Source organism: Harpia harpyja, chromosome 1 (assembly GCF_026419915.1).
Source record: "Harpia harpyja isolate bHarHar1 chromosome 1, bHarHar1 primary haplotype, whole genome shotgun sequence".
NCBI classification, from domain to species: Eukaryota; Metazoa; Chordata; class Aves; order Accipitriformes; family Accipitridae; genus Harpia; species Harpia harpyja.
This window is the reverse complement of record NC_068940.1, coordinates 108,607,349-108,623,313: the sequence shown is the minus strand read 5'-3', so window position 1 is coordinate 108,623,313 and position 15,965 is coordinate 108,607,349. Positions and strand designations below refer to the sequence as shown.

At 40.4% G+C, this 15,965-nt stretch overlaps 1 protein-coding gene across 3 annotated transcripts in view; it reads left to right on the top strand.

Moving 5' to 3' along the window:
• The window catches only part of MAP4 (microtubule associated protein 4), a 164,721-nt gene that overhangs the window by 56,104 nt on the left and 92,652 nt on the right, over positions 1–15,965 (top strand). For 2 of the 3 annotated variants that reach the window (XM_052809352.1, XM_052809343.1), the window contains exon 4: positions 5,972–6,037. In XM_052809352.1, coding sequence (XP_052665312.1) covers positions 5,972–6,037 — 66 coding nt within the window. Of the gene's footprint in view, positions 1–5,971; positions 6,038–9,782; positions 13,244–15,965 lie in introns of those variants that run through there. The other variant, XM_052809362.1, reaches the window with a different exon arrangement.

Below are 15,965 nucleotides of genomic sequence, written 5' to 3'. Positions count from 1 at the left end.
TCCTTGTAATTTCCAAGGCTCCAAGGAGTTTAGAGGGTACTGTGGAGCTTCCAGTTAAAGTCATGGAGGCTGTAGCAGCAGTTTTCATTAGGGTGCTCACATGAAGTAAGGTATATGCATCCTGAAGTGCAAAGGAAGAGATGTTTGGGTGGGAGCAAGTTCCAGCTGAAAGGAAAGTACTGTGCTTTAATAGCTTGCAGCAGGCAGCAGTGCTCCTGTGAAATGTTTTAGCTCAAGTGAAGATCAGTATTGTTTCTGAAATGTTTGATTGTGTTATCGTTGAGGAATTGTGTACAAAGCTAGGTCTGTGGCATAACTGTTGTGGCCTTGTACGCAGTAAATGCATGTCTTGCATTCTTGCACTCACTCTGTTCACAAACTTGGTGATGAGTCTTAACTTTGTATACAATTTTTTAATAGGGAAACAAATCCTGAGCACGATGTAAGTGATGAAGTTCTTTTAATTTGCAATGGACAGTGGCTTTGGGGCTTTTTTCAAGCACACATGTTGCCACGAGATGGCTCTGCTGGCGCTGTGTGATGCCGCTGGACAGATACTGCTGCACAGCAGAGCAGACCATCCTCCCTTGCTATGGAAACAAAACACAGCTCCAGAGCCTGAAACCCGAGGCCAAACCACATTTCCCTTTCCTTTTACCTCCCTTTCTGTACTAGGAGTAAGCGTGCTTCTTGCAGAAGGCAGCAGGTTTTGCTTTTGAAAAGAAAATTTAAACGCTTTGTCATGTATGAAAGTGAATATGGAAAATGTTCCATATACCCCAAAGTTTCAGAGAGATTAAAAAAGTCAGCAAGTGATGTTAAGATACTTGTATTTTTATCTCATATGATACATTAAACACCCTCTCCCTCTCAATGTCTGTCCATCCCCATTCCTGCACCAAAGTTGTTAAAACTTCTGATTAGTATAAATCCCTATATTGTCTTTTTGTACAAAAACAAGTATCGAGCATGATCTGAGTGCACTCTCAGATCTGTCAGACACTTGTGATATAAACATTAAAAATAGTTCAGAGGCATGCAGGTGATACCAAAGGTGCACTCCTAAGCTGTGTGTGTTTTGTACGCTCTGCCCCAGATTTCAGCAGCTTTCCCAGCACCTCATGGCCCAGCTGCAGAAACTGCAGGTTCATTTCAGCATTAGGACCTTGTACCAGTAGTCTGTTGGGAGCATATTTCAGTGTGAGGGGTTTTTTATGGTGCTTTTTGTTTAAAGTGCAGATTGTATTGTAAAGCTGCCTGGATCTTGGGTTGAGTTGCTTAACTACATAATATATGTCTATTTTCTTAAAGAAGGAATGCCTTAAGTATTGTCTTGATCAACCAAAGTGTTCTTGAAAGTTTTTCCATGTTTTATGAACTAAAGTGGTGAAATTAATCTAGTTGTTACAGTTCACAAAGCAAAATTAATCTTTTTCTAGCTCAGTTGCTTTACACAGATTTAGCATCACTCGGGTAATATTTGTGCTCAATTAACGAACTTTACTTGGGGGTCTCTAACATCTAGCCATCTTGGATTCAATCCCTACACAGGCAGCCAGCGATCAGACAAGGTGATTAAACCTTCAAGCTTCAGCTTCCTATTTCAGAAGGAGAGGTGTGAAGGTGGGATGGGGGATCTTAGGGGAAATGAGTATGGCAGGTCTCCTTTTCCTGCTCTTGGATGCCAGACCTGCCTGTGCAGCTGTGTTTCTGTTAGTGCCACCTGACAGTATGTGTGTGCTTCTGAAAGCTCTGGTATCCCAGAAACACAAAACCAAGCAAGCCTTGACTTCCATTTAAATTCAAATTCTCTTTAATTCTCATGGTTAGAGAATGAAGCTTGAGAATCCAAACCAAGTGTTTATGTCATACTGGGATGCCAAAGGGCAAGCAAAATTCTAAGTCTTTTTTTTTTTTTTTTTTGGTGACTCTTGGAGATGATGTGCTTGACTGCTATTGAGAAGCCATTTTGAGACAGAATATTTAAACATATGAGTTGAAATAGCTTAAGCTACTTGTTTAAGAGTTACCAGCTAGTTTTGACTGTATGGCACTCTGTTTATCAGCTTTTTTTGTTCCCACTCATGTTTTCTTTTTTTTTTTTTTGGTCTAAGATTTCTGACAAAGTTGTGTTCAAGTCTGCGCATACAAATGTGTGATAGGATGATAAAACATGCAAAATGACTCTCATCCACAACCTAGCCACCCCACCCAGGCCTGCTGAGAGCTCTTTTTTTCTTTTTTTGCCCTCTGGTATCCCATGCCTACTACAGAGCAGGCTGTGGGTCTGATGGTGGAAATGTGCTCAGTTGTGGTTATGCTCCCATGTGCACTATGCCAAGTCACTGCTGGAGATTAGCGTTTTTTATATTGGCACTGTCCATTTGCTTGAGATTATCGGTTTAGCAAATGCTGCCTTAAATTTGTTTATATAAAAACAATCCTTTGATCCACTAGCCAGATGCAAATACTAGCTTGTGATTCTGATGAGGATTATGTAGTTACAACATCTTGACATGTTTTTGTTTTCATGCAATTTAGAATATGAGGGGAGGAGACCTGGCCCTGAGAAAATTGTTGGGTACTTTCACACTGCACTCTAGCTAACTAAAATGAGTTAAATTTGCTCCAAAGGAGCTGACCTTCAGAGACATAAAACCAAAAACTACTAATGCTGTGTAGAGTTGTTTGATTTGACGTAATTTTCTGGAAGCTTGTCTTCCAAAAAAGCTAAAACTGTAAAGGAAACCATTTTACCTGCTTTTCATCCTGCCCAAGAAGTGCAGAAGGAAAGACATGGCATTTCTGATTCTTCTGCTTGTTTGGGAACTCACTGTTGAGTCTAAAATCTTCGTTAGATTTCATCTGGTTAAGTGATTTGGAGAGACCCTGGCTTGACTGCACTGCATGATGCATGTGCAACAGTGTCCTGCTTATCCCTGTGTATTTGCAGAGCTTTTTGAGAAAGTTAAAAACTGTTGCCTATATCAGACCTGCTTGCAGGTTCCTCTGCCATTCGGGTAACTGGAACCACTTCCCCCCTTGTGGCTTTGATGGCACAGAAGCAACCTTCTGCAGCTAGCAGGGTGCACACAGAGGAGAGCAGCTACTGTGGTTACTGCTCCGCATGTCGTGAGGGAGAGGAATGTCGCAATGGCTTTAACCTATTCTTTAGCCCTAACTCTGTGCCGTTGAAGCAAATGTAGGATTTTTTGTTGTTGTTGTTGTTGAAATAAGTCAATATAGGGGGCTGAATAAGATGAAGCTTCTCTGAAGGAATGTATTTGTGCTTTGTAGTCTAGAAGCTGCACAGAGTTGAGAGCCCTATCAGCTCTATGGAAGGTTAAGCCAGAAACGCAGCTGGCTTTGAGCTGTCCTTGTTTTCATCTACCATAGTGTTTGGTAGGCTTGACTGATGTTTTGGTAGGGTTTTTTTGTCTTAAGTTTGCAGAGCCCTTGGTAGGGGAGGGTGGGCTTTTCTTTTGATAGAAGACAGTTGGTTTGGATCACATGGTACCTTAGGAGATCCATCTCTAAATGAAACTTTTGTACAGATGAAGTATTTATTTTCTGAATGGCTGAAATGCACTGAATTACCAGAAGCATCACTGAGTGGACTATATGCAGTGCAAAGCTGACCTCAAGTGCACACAAACTGCTCATTCCAAGTGCTACCAAACCAGTCTTACAGATGAACATTTTTTGCAACCTGAAGCAAGTGCTCAAAGTATGCACACAGACTTGCAGACCAAATCTGTAGTGTTTAGCCATATTTGTGATCAAGTTGAGTCCTGTTTTTAACATATAAATAATGACAGTAGCATCAAGACCAGACTATGAAACATTTCAACAGCTGTATTGACTATGGAGGGTGTAATGATCAGGTTCAGATGAAACTGAAAGCAATTACGTGATCATTTTGTCCAATTTAAAACAGAACTTGCACTAAAGTTTTCAATTACAGTTTAAATACTGAAGAAATGTGAGTGAGTTTGTGGGTCATGGTAGTGGGGCTTGCTGTTTATTTTCCCCACCACCAAAAGATTTTTTTGACACATTTAGCTTGAGTGAAGACTAGAGAAGACTTGCAAAGCCTTTGTTACAGTGGCATCATCAGCTACCTTCATTAAACCAGTGTTATGATGCCCATTTGAGAAGGACTTAGGAAAACTTAGAGCTCTTGCACTTGGGCGAAGCAAAAGCTTCTTTGCTGTTAATGGGAAGGTTCAGCAGGACCTGTGTAGCTCCACTGTGTAATTCCTCAGAGATCTCATTGTAAGACCTTGCTATTCCATGAGATACCCAGTGTACGTTTTGGCAACTGTGAAGCAGTGTTGTATAAACCATCTTGTGACCCTGATTTCTCCTTGCTTGAACTGATCAGTAAACTCAGTGACTGGCAGTAGTTCTCCCAGTTACTAGTTAAGATAGTTCTACTATTACAGTAAATACCAGACCTTGTAAAGACTGACAGCAGGAGGAGCTGGTGTATTTAACTGCTAAGAAACAGGTCCAGGGATTCCTGTAGTATTTTCAGCTACTTGAAGAGGATGTAGGTGTATGTTTTTCTATAAGCTGTCTGGCAAGTTCATGTTGAATTTTTGTAAAACACCAGGATGAGCCACTGAAGTAACTGGAAAGACTTTTCTTTTGCTTTACTGAGGGTTGGATTAAGCCCTAAAGTGCTGTGTCTAAAGTACACTGGTAATGTAGCTTTGTTTTAAAACTGCTTGAGCTCAGGGAAGGGACAGCAGCAGCTCCGGTAACTGAATGTGTGTCTCTTTGGGAGTGATTTTATTTTATTTTATTATAGGATTAAGCCGTTGCCCGAGTGTTTCTTCACAATAAGCAGAACTGAAGGCCTGAGGAGCTCAACTGCTGTTAGAGCTTGTGTTGCTTGTTACGCTTAACTAATACTACTCAAGTATTGTTCTTGCAGTGACTTGTCTTCACTATTTCACAACTGGAAAATGGGACAAATTCTTAGAAATTAAGCAGAGTTTATTTAAGAAGATATTAGAAAATATTTTAAGACTTGGTGCAAGGATGATATCTTCAATTTAGGTAAATGGCCTTGTAATATTCACCTGTCATGGTGGTGGTTGCCTACAGAAATATTGTGGTGCTGGCAACCTGCACCAGTATTAATACCAGCACAATCCAGCTGCTTTTGTAAGGACCATAGTCTGATCTCAAAGGCAGTAATTTAAAATAAATAAAATTTCTCAAGCAGTTTGCCAAAGCGATTATAGTTATTGACCCTCAGCAGCCCAGTGTAGAGATTATGGGGTGAATATAGAATTTCACCAGCATATTTTGATGATTAGGAAGAACTGTTTGAGTACTAGAAGTGTGCTTTTTTTAAAAGAAATATTATGTTTATTAAATTCCTTAATTATTCCCAAAGATGGTTTCCAAGCAGCATTTTAAAAACCGTACACACTTGTTCAGCCAGTTTTCCATCCACCTCACTGTGCTGTTATCTGACCTATGCTTTGTCAGTTTGTCTATGAGGATGTTATGGGAGATGGTGTTAAAAGCCTTATTAAAGTCAAGGTCAACAGCATCAGCTGCTCTTGCATCACATCCACCAAGCCCGTCAAACTTTATATCAGCTTGGCTAAGCATTATTTGCTTGAAGGAAATCCAGAGTCACAGTGGTCTAGTGCTGGCCCTTAGGAAAGCTTAGTTTGAAGTGATGGTATGAATAGATAAAGCAGCTTCTAGTTATGTGTTGAGTCTTCTTCATGGGACTAGATTTTCTGTGGTTGAAAAGCTCTTCCTTTTGGGTTCTAAGTTGCACTGACTCAGTGCCATGTGGGTACCTTAACTTATTTCAAAAATAATTCTGGGGGGAAAAAGAACCTTATCTGTGTTTGATAACACTAGTGTTGTCCTTACAACGTTGTTTTTAAGTTTTGGATTAAGATTAACTTCATCCAATGCTAACGTTTCCTTTGATTTCTTGTAGATACTTCAGCTTCTGGGCCAACAGTTGTAGAAAATGGTGACCATGGAATAGAAGATCACTGTGCAGGTATGTGCTTAATGTCTGAAGGAAACGCATCAACTTCTTTCTTTATTATTGGACCAGTAAAACCTCATTGTGACAAAATGCATCATCTTTTTGAGTTGTGTTTCTCCATGGAGGGTTGTTTTTGTTTTTTTTTAAATGATCTTTTCAAAGAATTTGAAACAAAATAGAAATGCATTATTGTTTGGGTCTGAAATTGCTTATTTGTATAAAGCCTTGTTCTGAAGACATTGTATACTTTATCCATGGTCAGTGTTGGGAAGGCAAGATCTAGGGCACTGATACCTAAATGGCTTTCCAGTGATGCCATAATATTCATAGCTGAACTCTACCCTAACCTGTGAGAATGACTTCTCCTGTTCCCCATGAGACCGACAGTGATGTTTCTTCTCTGAGTACACTGTCCTTTGATGCAGTTTTTTCATTCACTAATTCTTAGCTGCTACTGAAATTACACTGCTTTGTTTATTCTGCAGTTTCTCTTTCCAGTCCAAACTACCATTCTGTAAATATCTCCTAATATTTACTTTAGCAATGTCAAAGCTGAAATTGACGTGGTCTTGAACCTTTTTTCAAATAGCGTTAGGATAGCTTTGTCTGCAAGGAACTTGTCATGACTTAAGTGGACCAATATTTCAAACTTATGAGGAATCTGGAAAATAGTTGATCTTTCCATTAGCAGTCACAGGATAAACACCAGTTCCCTTCTATGAGACTTTCTTACTATGAATTGGATTTCCTACCAAATTCCAACTGAACTGTTTAGGATGAGCAGTACCAATGCTGCGACTGTGTGCATAAGCCAGTGGTTTGTTTCCTTTTGTGGTGAGGAGGGTGCGGACTTTGACAGGCCATACGATAGCACCTCTATTTTCTTTAGGATAAAATATTCAAAAGTCAACTGTCGTCCTGGCATTGGTAAGAGCTATTTATTTGGTGTCCCTTTTTCATGATCTCCAGCTTCAGCTTTAGCACTACAGATCATTGCTAAGATTGTTTGGATGTTCCCAGCATTAGCATCCCTGCTAGTCTGTAGGCGTGACCCCAAGAAAAAAAAAATCCAGGAGATAACGATGAATGTATGGGAGTGGGAGACATGGATGAATTAAAACACCTCTTTTGCTGTAATTGTCATTAGAGTGTGAGCAAGTTTTATGTTCTTATTGAGCGTGAGAATATAAAAATTGATCTTTGTACTTAATTTCCCATTGTAAATCTGGTCAAAAGGAAGCTGTGCATCTTTTATAACTTAGTATAAAACTGAAATTAAGAAAACTTCTGAAACTTCCTAAGGATACTTTGTCTCTTTTTTTTTTTAATACATATAACTAAAAGGAGATAGAAATAAAATCAGATTTATGATACTCTGGGTATGACTAATTAAATACATTGAGTTTTTTTATTGAACTTCTGAATTGTGTTTAAAAAATTTCTTATTATTTACTTAATACTAGCTTTCTGGAGGTTTAACTCTTCACACTAAATGCTAACAACTTTGATCAAAGATACTTTTATGTGTCTGAAGCTTTTAAATTTATTAATATGTTACATCTTTGTGGGGTAGAGTTGGATTTTTTTTTCTCGTTAAAGGCTGTCTAAAAGTGACATCAAAGTGGTAGAAACAGCATGTCAAAGGATGAAGAGTCATAGGCATCAAGTTAATTAGGTTTTCCAGTATAATAGAAGATATATACAACACAACTACTTCACTGACTCTCTCCCCCTACCCCCTTCTCTATGGAATACTTGAAATATCTATGCTCATACATTTGAGAGTAAGGGAGAAGTGCTAATTTTCAATAAGATAATGGAGGTTTTTTTCAGAGTTGAAGAGCAGCTGGTGCTCTGCAGAAATACAGGCAAGTTGTTCCAGACCAGGTGACAGACTTCAGTAGTGCCTGGTTCTACATTTAATAGGTGGTGCTGCCTAAAACCTTTTGTCCCTGGCCCTAAGCCACCTTCAGTTTTTGGCTTGCTTATTTGTTTTCAGCTGGATCTATTCCCTAATCTGTCTCTTTTTTTAAAGCTGAAATGATTCTTCTGGATGTGCAGTGTGGGCCCAGTGCAGAGGTGGGAGAGTAGCTGAGAGGGCTAAGGAAAGTGATGCTCAAGGAAACCAGCTTTTTGCTACAAAAAGCAGTGTTAAGAGCTACAGAGAGCTTTTAAAAGGCGAGCTGTGCTTGAGTTGGATTCTGAAACAGACTTCAGGGAAAGTATTGGGGAAAGATGTAGTTAAGCTGTTTGAAAAATACAAATGTCTGGTTATCTCTCCAGTCTAGATCACAGGAAGCATTGCAGCACATTTTTTTTCACCTATCAAAATGTTTTATTGCATGCAACATTATCTACAGACATCTGGTGTATGTGTATGCAGAGGTTAGAAATAGTCAGGTCTGAAACCTTAGTGCTGGTTTGGCAGCCTGTGCTGCCTCCTGACCAGATCCCCACTCTGAAATGCCATTAATGTAGTAGATGGCATAAATCCCAAACTAATGTAACTCGGGGGCAAAACCCTATATTAACTGTTTAATTATAACAGTGATGTATTTAAGCCATTGATGCAGGGATGCATATAGCACAGTATTTCAGAATGTAAAGGAAAAATGTGAACAGTTGACTTTATGTTGGCTGTTTACTTGAGGGTCCAAACCTGTGGCCGTGAGGCTGAGAACCCTCTGCACCCATTTGCTTCCCCCGAAAGTGAGAGACTGGCAGTTTCTCTGAAGGGTGCAGTTCTTCGCAGTGCTGAGCTGTATGTGGCGATTGGTTATTTGGTTTGTGCGGTTTTGTTTTTTTGAGAATTTGAGAGCTACAGACTGGGAGCTCTGGCTTTGGTACTCAGCACATAGACTGAAACTCTCTCTATTAAATCTGTTCTTCCTTATAAGGATAAATAGAAGAGCAGTTGGTGCAGCGTTTGGAGGGAAGCTGTGCACATCTGGTGCAACTCAAGTGAATCAGCAAGGGTGTGGGGAAACTTAATAGCTTATTATCACTCATGGCATGCAGGTATTGAGTTAGGGAACTAACTGCTAACTTTCATCATGCAAAGGTTAGAGGGTGCTTAGTAAAAGTCTAACAGCAGGTTTAAAAGAAAAAAGCGTAATTTTTGAACAGTGTAACTTTTGCAACTCCTTATTGCAGGATATTTGCCTAGAGTTCAAAGGAATTACATATGTTAAAAGAGACAAATTTCTGAAAAGAAATCCATCGAGGATGATCATATAGTTTAATCTGGATACCTCTTGTTCCAAGATCCTGTTCATTATCTTGCTGGAAGATGAGAAGTAACCTAGGGAAGTATTGCTATTCGGTGTTCATACTTTCCCTAGCTGGACTTTCTCTCCAACCAGCCTGCTTGTCATTCTGTTATCTGAGATTGGGTCACAGAAATACTTTGTCACTGTTTTCAGTGCAAATTGTGCTTTTAAGCAGCATCCTGAGCTGCTGCTCTTTTGATAACAATTTGTCACTAATCTTGATTTATCGCAGCTAATTTTGCATGTGGCACAATGTCATGCCATAGCATGACTAGTGATATATTTTCAGACACTTCTAAAAGCAAAATTCCATGTGTCTTTAATCTGGCTTTTGGCAAATCTCCTGGCTGCACTAAATGAAATATTGCTTGTTGTGCAGTGTGCTACCTGAATGTTCATGTTTACTAATGACTTGCGCTTTTTTGCCCCTTTCCCCATCCCGTTTCCCTCTCCTACTTCTTTTCCTCTCTTCTATTTTCTCCTCCTAGAAGCCTAGACTGTCTCCTAACACTGGGGCTGCCACTGATACAAGACCAGTGTACTTTTCTACCTGCCATTACACTTCTAAAATCTTCAGCATTTTACAGAGCTCTTGCTTTACATCCTTGGACTTTGCGTGTAGAAGAAACCAAAGGGTAGCTGTGCTGTCGGCCGATCAGCCCTTCTCCTCCTCCCTCTCTGCTCTGCAGTGCTTGTTGAAACCTTCCTTTCTTTGTGTAAGCACAGATGTGCACGATGGTTTTTAACTGCACTATTTCAGCACTCCCACTGTTTTTAAATCACAACTACAGCTCCATTTTTAGTTCAACCACTTTTAAATTTAATTTATATCCTTTTTCATGGATGCTTAATAACAGATATTAAATTTAAAGTTGTGCTTTCATAGCGGATGGGTCCACCATGACTGCAGCTCCTTTCCCTTCTCCCTGTACTCACCACAGCCTTTTAGAATAACACTGAGTTTTACCTGCCTTTATCCTTGATGCTTTGAAACCTTCTCATATGAGGCTTTTATCTTTAATAATGTTGTCTTCTTTAAAACAGGTGTTTTCACATCATAGCACTTATTATGCAGACTTGAGAAACAGATTAGGAAAAACTGTGTTTACTGAGGTATAAGCACATTGCCTCTGGTTTGTAAGGGGTGGATTATGGGGTGCAAGCACTTGCCATCAAGTGGGAGTATAAGGGAAAATGACCAACCCAAAATTCCTGCCTCAGTAAGCTGCTTTGCTGTTGTACGGCTTCCTGCAAGCCTTGGAAGTAAGAAAGAAAATTGCCTTTCTTTAACTTCATGCCTCTAGCTTTGTTTTGGTAATGACAGCCTTGGATGAAATTTTACCTGCCATGAAAAATACTCTGTCCCTTCTAAAACTGAGAGAAACAAAAGATCTAGGACTAATTGTCAAACCTATACTGAAATAGTTATGACAGTTTCCAGCAACACCAAAAGGAATGGGCCTGTTTTCACCTTAAACAGAGCTGCAAGAGGTCAGCAAGTCTGTTGCAATTCCTGCTGTCTCTATAAAGCTGCAAAGCTTTCCAAACACAAGAGTCTTAGTTACTAGCATTCAACAGATAAAATGCAAAAGAAGGAAATAATTTAAAGAGACTACTTAGCACTTTACATGAGGCAAGCCTAGCCTGGTTTTTTGTAGACTGGTGAATGTTTTGTTTGAGGATAATTGTGTTGTGAAGCTAAAGGTACTTTGCCTACAACACCTGATAAAAGTACAGGGTTTATTTGAACCCAAATCTAGTCTAAGGTAGGATGCGATTCTTCAAATTGCCAAAAGCTAACATACTTTGACGTGCCTAAAAATGGTATTTTCTTGTTGTGAAGAGTAGCTTGCACCTAGTACCCTGCTAGTACCCATGACTACATTATGATACTGGTCTACTAATGATTTACTGGAAGAGTATCGCACCTTGAATGAATATTACTGTTAATGCCATCAGAGGTCGTCTTTGAAGATCTCCTTCAAAAAGTGACCCATCCAGTCTTGATTTACTTTTTTTTTTTTAATCCAAGACCTCACATGCTCCCCACCCAGGGTGACAGTGTCCAGAGTTGCTGCAATGAATTGTGTGTAATCAGCCTGTTTAGTGATGCGCATCAGGACTCGAGGCTTTTGTTCTCTAATTTGGTGGCAATTTATTGCTTTACCCACCATTCAAAGCCTCATTAGTAGCTGACATCCTTGTGGTGCCAGTTTCTGAACAAGTAACACCGTTGGCTTCTCCTCCGAGGTAGCTAGCTGTCGTTTCTGAGAGAAGCTCATTGTCTACAGGCACTCAGCTGCCAAACTGGGCTCTTCCCTTGCTGGTCTGATGTGCTGACCTGGCAGAGCCACCACACAGTTGCTTAAGGCCAGCAGCCTTTGAGACCAGATCCTGACTGAGGTACAAAAATAAGCGTTTCCCCATGGACTAGAGCAATAATGGTAACTGTCACAGATTGCCCCGTGTCTTTTCTGGTTTTACTGGAAATAATGCCATGTGGTAGCATGTAGCCAACAGCTTCCACCTTTGACAAGCCACCAAAGCCTCACCAGCTTTTGGGGGTGGTGGAAGCTCCTGCTCACATGTCTGTTGGCCATCCAGGACCATTTCTCCAGTTGTACTTCACGCATCATCAGGTCTGCTGCTCAGTCACACCAAAAGGTGAGACGAGAGCAGTGGCATGTGATGCAAGGAGAGGCATCTGGTCCTTCTTGTTCTCATGAAGTGCTTTCCTCTTGGGGGATTTTTGGTGTCTTTTGCCATAAGAGGAGATTGTTGTGTTCTTGGCTTTAAAGACCTCTTTGTAGCTATTTTTTTTTAAATGTGGTTGATCTTGGAGCAAGGCAGCATCACGGCTAGTTTGGAGGCATTTTAGCTTGGTTCCACAAGTCATTCTTTATCACCTGTTGCCTTAAGTGGTCTTAACTATTTGTGCCCTAGAAATGGAGAATAATTAATAAATTACAGAGAGAAATTTTCAGATTGAATAATAGAAGGTTTCAGATTAACTGAATATCAGACTTTCTCCCCCTCCCACAGATGCTTTATTTTACTGAAATGCAATAATGCTTTAAAGTATTGGCTAGAGGGGAGTTTCTAGCACTTGTAGCAGTTGGCTAGGTCAACTTGCTTTGCGAAGCGGGCAATGAAGTTGCAGAGCAACCTGCCTGGTGCAGGAGCTCCCAGTTCAGTGAAACTGGGCTGGATGTCTTGTCAGCTAACCAGGCACAGCAGTGTCTGGAGCAGACCAAAGTAAGGACTGCTAATGCAGATGGGGGCACCCCTGGGGGTTCAGTCACTGTCTCAGCTGGTAGCATGAATAATTCATTCCATTACACTACGACTTCCCCCCCCCCCCCATTTTTATCCCTGTTTATTTTAAATGTCATTAGGTTTACAAATTTGAGTGTAAACTTGCAGATAGAGAAGGGAGATGGTTGTTTCTTGTTTGTGGTGGTTCTTCATTACAGGACTGTTACCAAAAGCTCTGCAATGTCACGTGTTTGCTTTTTCTGGGGCAGAAGTGTAACATGCTGGTCCGGGGAGGCTGAATGTTTCGGCAAGGGGAGGAAGAGGATGTGGGAGGGTCAATGCAGAGTGTTGTATCTTTTGTCACTCCCAGAAAATATATGCCTATCTTGCTGAAAATCCAGTGCAGTAAATGAATATGCAGGAGTGTGTGTTTTATTTTGCAGTTTTTATTTTCAGAAAGCCAGGTAGATACCAGATGTGTTCCTCTGTTTAAATTTCATGTTATCCATACTTTTCTCCTGTCTTTGGAGATGATATGAAACCTTTGCAGAACATACTAAACTTTCTTGTGCTTATAAGCTTGTCTGTTATCACTTCTGATTTTTCTTAATGATTCCAATGCTTTGTATGACGTGAAGCTGTATATCACTGTTGAATAAATCACCCTAATAAACATCTCAAACTAACCTCTCAATAGTTGTACTGTGGTGAGAATCTTCTTGGATTGTGCTGCTTGTTCATAGTTAATATCTACAGGTAGCTGCATGTGCTTGAATAACCACTCTGGTGTTATTTCTAAAAGAGGTAAATGACTTACACTGGAATAGTTTGCTGTCTGGACAGATGTTTGAAAACGTCCAACAAAAAATTGTTTTAGGTAATATAGTTGATACATTAAAAAGGAAATTCTTTCAATGAGCCACATGATTTTGTTGTTGTTGGGGGAGTGGGCAGAAGTAGAAGGAACACTTCTTCCCACTGTGCTCAAGGAATAAAAAGTGAACTGGGGATGGGTGTGATAGATGCTCATTTCCGTGTTGGACTTACAAGGTACTTAAAATCTGCACATGTGAACTAGCTAGTAAATAATGTCTAGTGTTTGTGGCAGTGCACCTCTTATGGCTTAAGATGCCTGATATTTGTGAGTATTCACAGAAAAATGATGTGTCCATGGGAATGGTAATCTACACTGAACAATATTTCTGAGTATATGATGTATACAATAGAAGCATTTAACTGCCACGCCAGCTGAGGTTGAGTCTTTGCTGTTTGTTATCTAAACCTCTTCTGCTGTTGAATAAGTTGCTAGTGCACAAAGTTTAAAAAACAAAACAAAACCCCAAACCAAAACAAAAACCCCAACAAAACCCACAAAAACCCCTAAAAAAAAATCATTCCTTATGTTTAGCATTTTGTAAATAGGACACTTAAAGTTGTGCTTTTCTAATTAAAGCTGTTTTTCCTGTTTTACCTGCATGCATATTTCCCATTTGGTGCAAGTTTTTATTTATAAAGGCTTTTATACTTTCTGAACTTAAGGGAGAGCTTTTTAGGCTTTTCAGAATGGGTCTGCATCCAACCATATTCGCTAAAGGAGAGTTCATGTTTCTGTTGCTTCAGTCTAAAAAAAGCAGCAAACTGAATAATTCAGAAGGCTTGTTTAGTTCTTCAGAGGGGCATGACTAAGAGGTTTTTTTGTGTGTGTCTGTCTGATCTTTTGGGGGTGATTATTTTTAGGCCTGAGGTGGATGGGGGAAGGGGAAGGTGGGCGTCTTGACGAAGCTGATCTGACAGCCGGGGGGGCAGAAGTTGGGGGGTGTTACGCCCCTGCGCTCCCCGACTCCCGGTGAGGATGCTGGCTGGGAGGCAGAGGCACTGCCAGGGGACGTGCAGCTTCCCCCTTGCTGCTGGAGGGTGAGTGCGGAGGATGAAGGTTTATTCTCTGCGGGGTGCCCCTTGTGCAGGCTCTGAAGGAGCCCGTGCTCTTTCAGCCGAAGAACCCTTGTGGCTTTCTACGGCTGGCAAAGGAGTTGAGTGGCAGTTAGCATAATCCCAACTCATGAGCTACTCGCAAGCAGTTCGGCAAGCTTAAAGAAACTTCCCAGATGTTGAAGTGCTTTAACACTAGGAACACAAGAGACATTGGGGTAAATTTTTGTTCAGCACAGAACTTTGCTTAGAAAACCTGACCTCTCTGAAGAGCCCCTTCCATGCCCTGGATTAGATCGAGGTCTGTAATTCATAGAATCATAGAATCATTTCGGTTGGACAAGACCTTCAAGATCATCAAGTCCAACCATTAACCATGCCCCTTAAACCATGCCCTGGAGTACCCTGTCCACTCGCTTTTTGAATACCGCCAGGGATGGTGAATCAACCACTTCCCTGGGCAGCCCATTCCAATGTTTGACATCCCTCTCAGTAAAAAAATTTTTCCTAATATCTAACCTAAATCTCCCTTGCCTCAACTTGAGGCCATTTCCTCTTGTCCTGTCTCCAGCCACCTGACAGAAGAGACCAATTCTCATGCGGCTGAGTGTTCGGTGGAGTGTCATGCAGGGGAACGAAGTCACTGAGCGCTCAGATCGCAGCGAAAGATGACTCATGAGATCACCAGGGCACAGATCTGTCACTTCAGTGTGCATTTTATTAATACAGCTCTTCTGTATTGTCTGACTGCGTACTAGTTTAATGTACCTGATGGATACTTGAGTTCTTATGAACTGAAAAGGTGTATTGTGAGCTGCTTAACAATGGTTCTTTAAGTATACATAATGTCCTGCAGCAGCTTGGCATTAAAATAGTACAGGTCTGTGCTAAAAGCGCATTTAAGAGCTTTCAGTCCTTGAATCTCTCTTGTTCTTCCACAACTTGGTAAGTTGAATAGTCACATTTTTTTGTGGAAATGATGTTGATGTATATTGACCATAGTGAAGGAGGGTGTCCTGAAAGATAGTCATTTGTGCTACCAATTTTTTAAGTCCTTCTTTCTGTTAAGACTTTGGATATTTTCGTGAATATTCAGTTCAGAATGCTGGTTTCATCTGCACCTTGAAATGACAGTATGAGTATTTGATACCACAGGAATAACTTACTTGAAGAACTGTGATTTTGGAAGATTAAATAGGTGGAATTTATTTGTCTCTGTGGAGGAGCAGCCAGTTGCTACTAATACAAACTTTCTTTTTTCAGATGAAATTTTAGTGGAAAGAAGCTTGTGTTGTAGTGTACCTCTAAGGTTTTTGGTGTTCTGCTGACCATTTCGTATAACAGATAGGTCCACTAATGACTGCTGCCTTGACTTTTGCAACACAGGGTAGTCTCAGTATGTTCCCTGCCAGGCAGATAACTTTTATATTTTTGCTGTAAATATCTGATCTTGATTTCTTTCATCATGCAAAGGTTTTAAATAATCT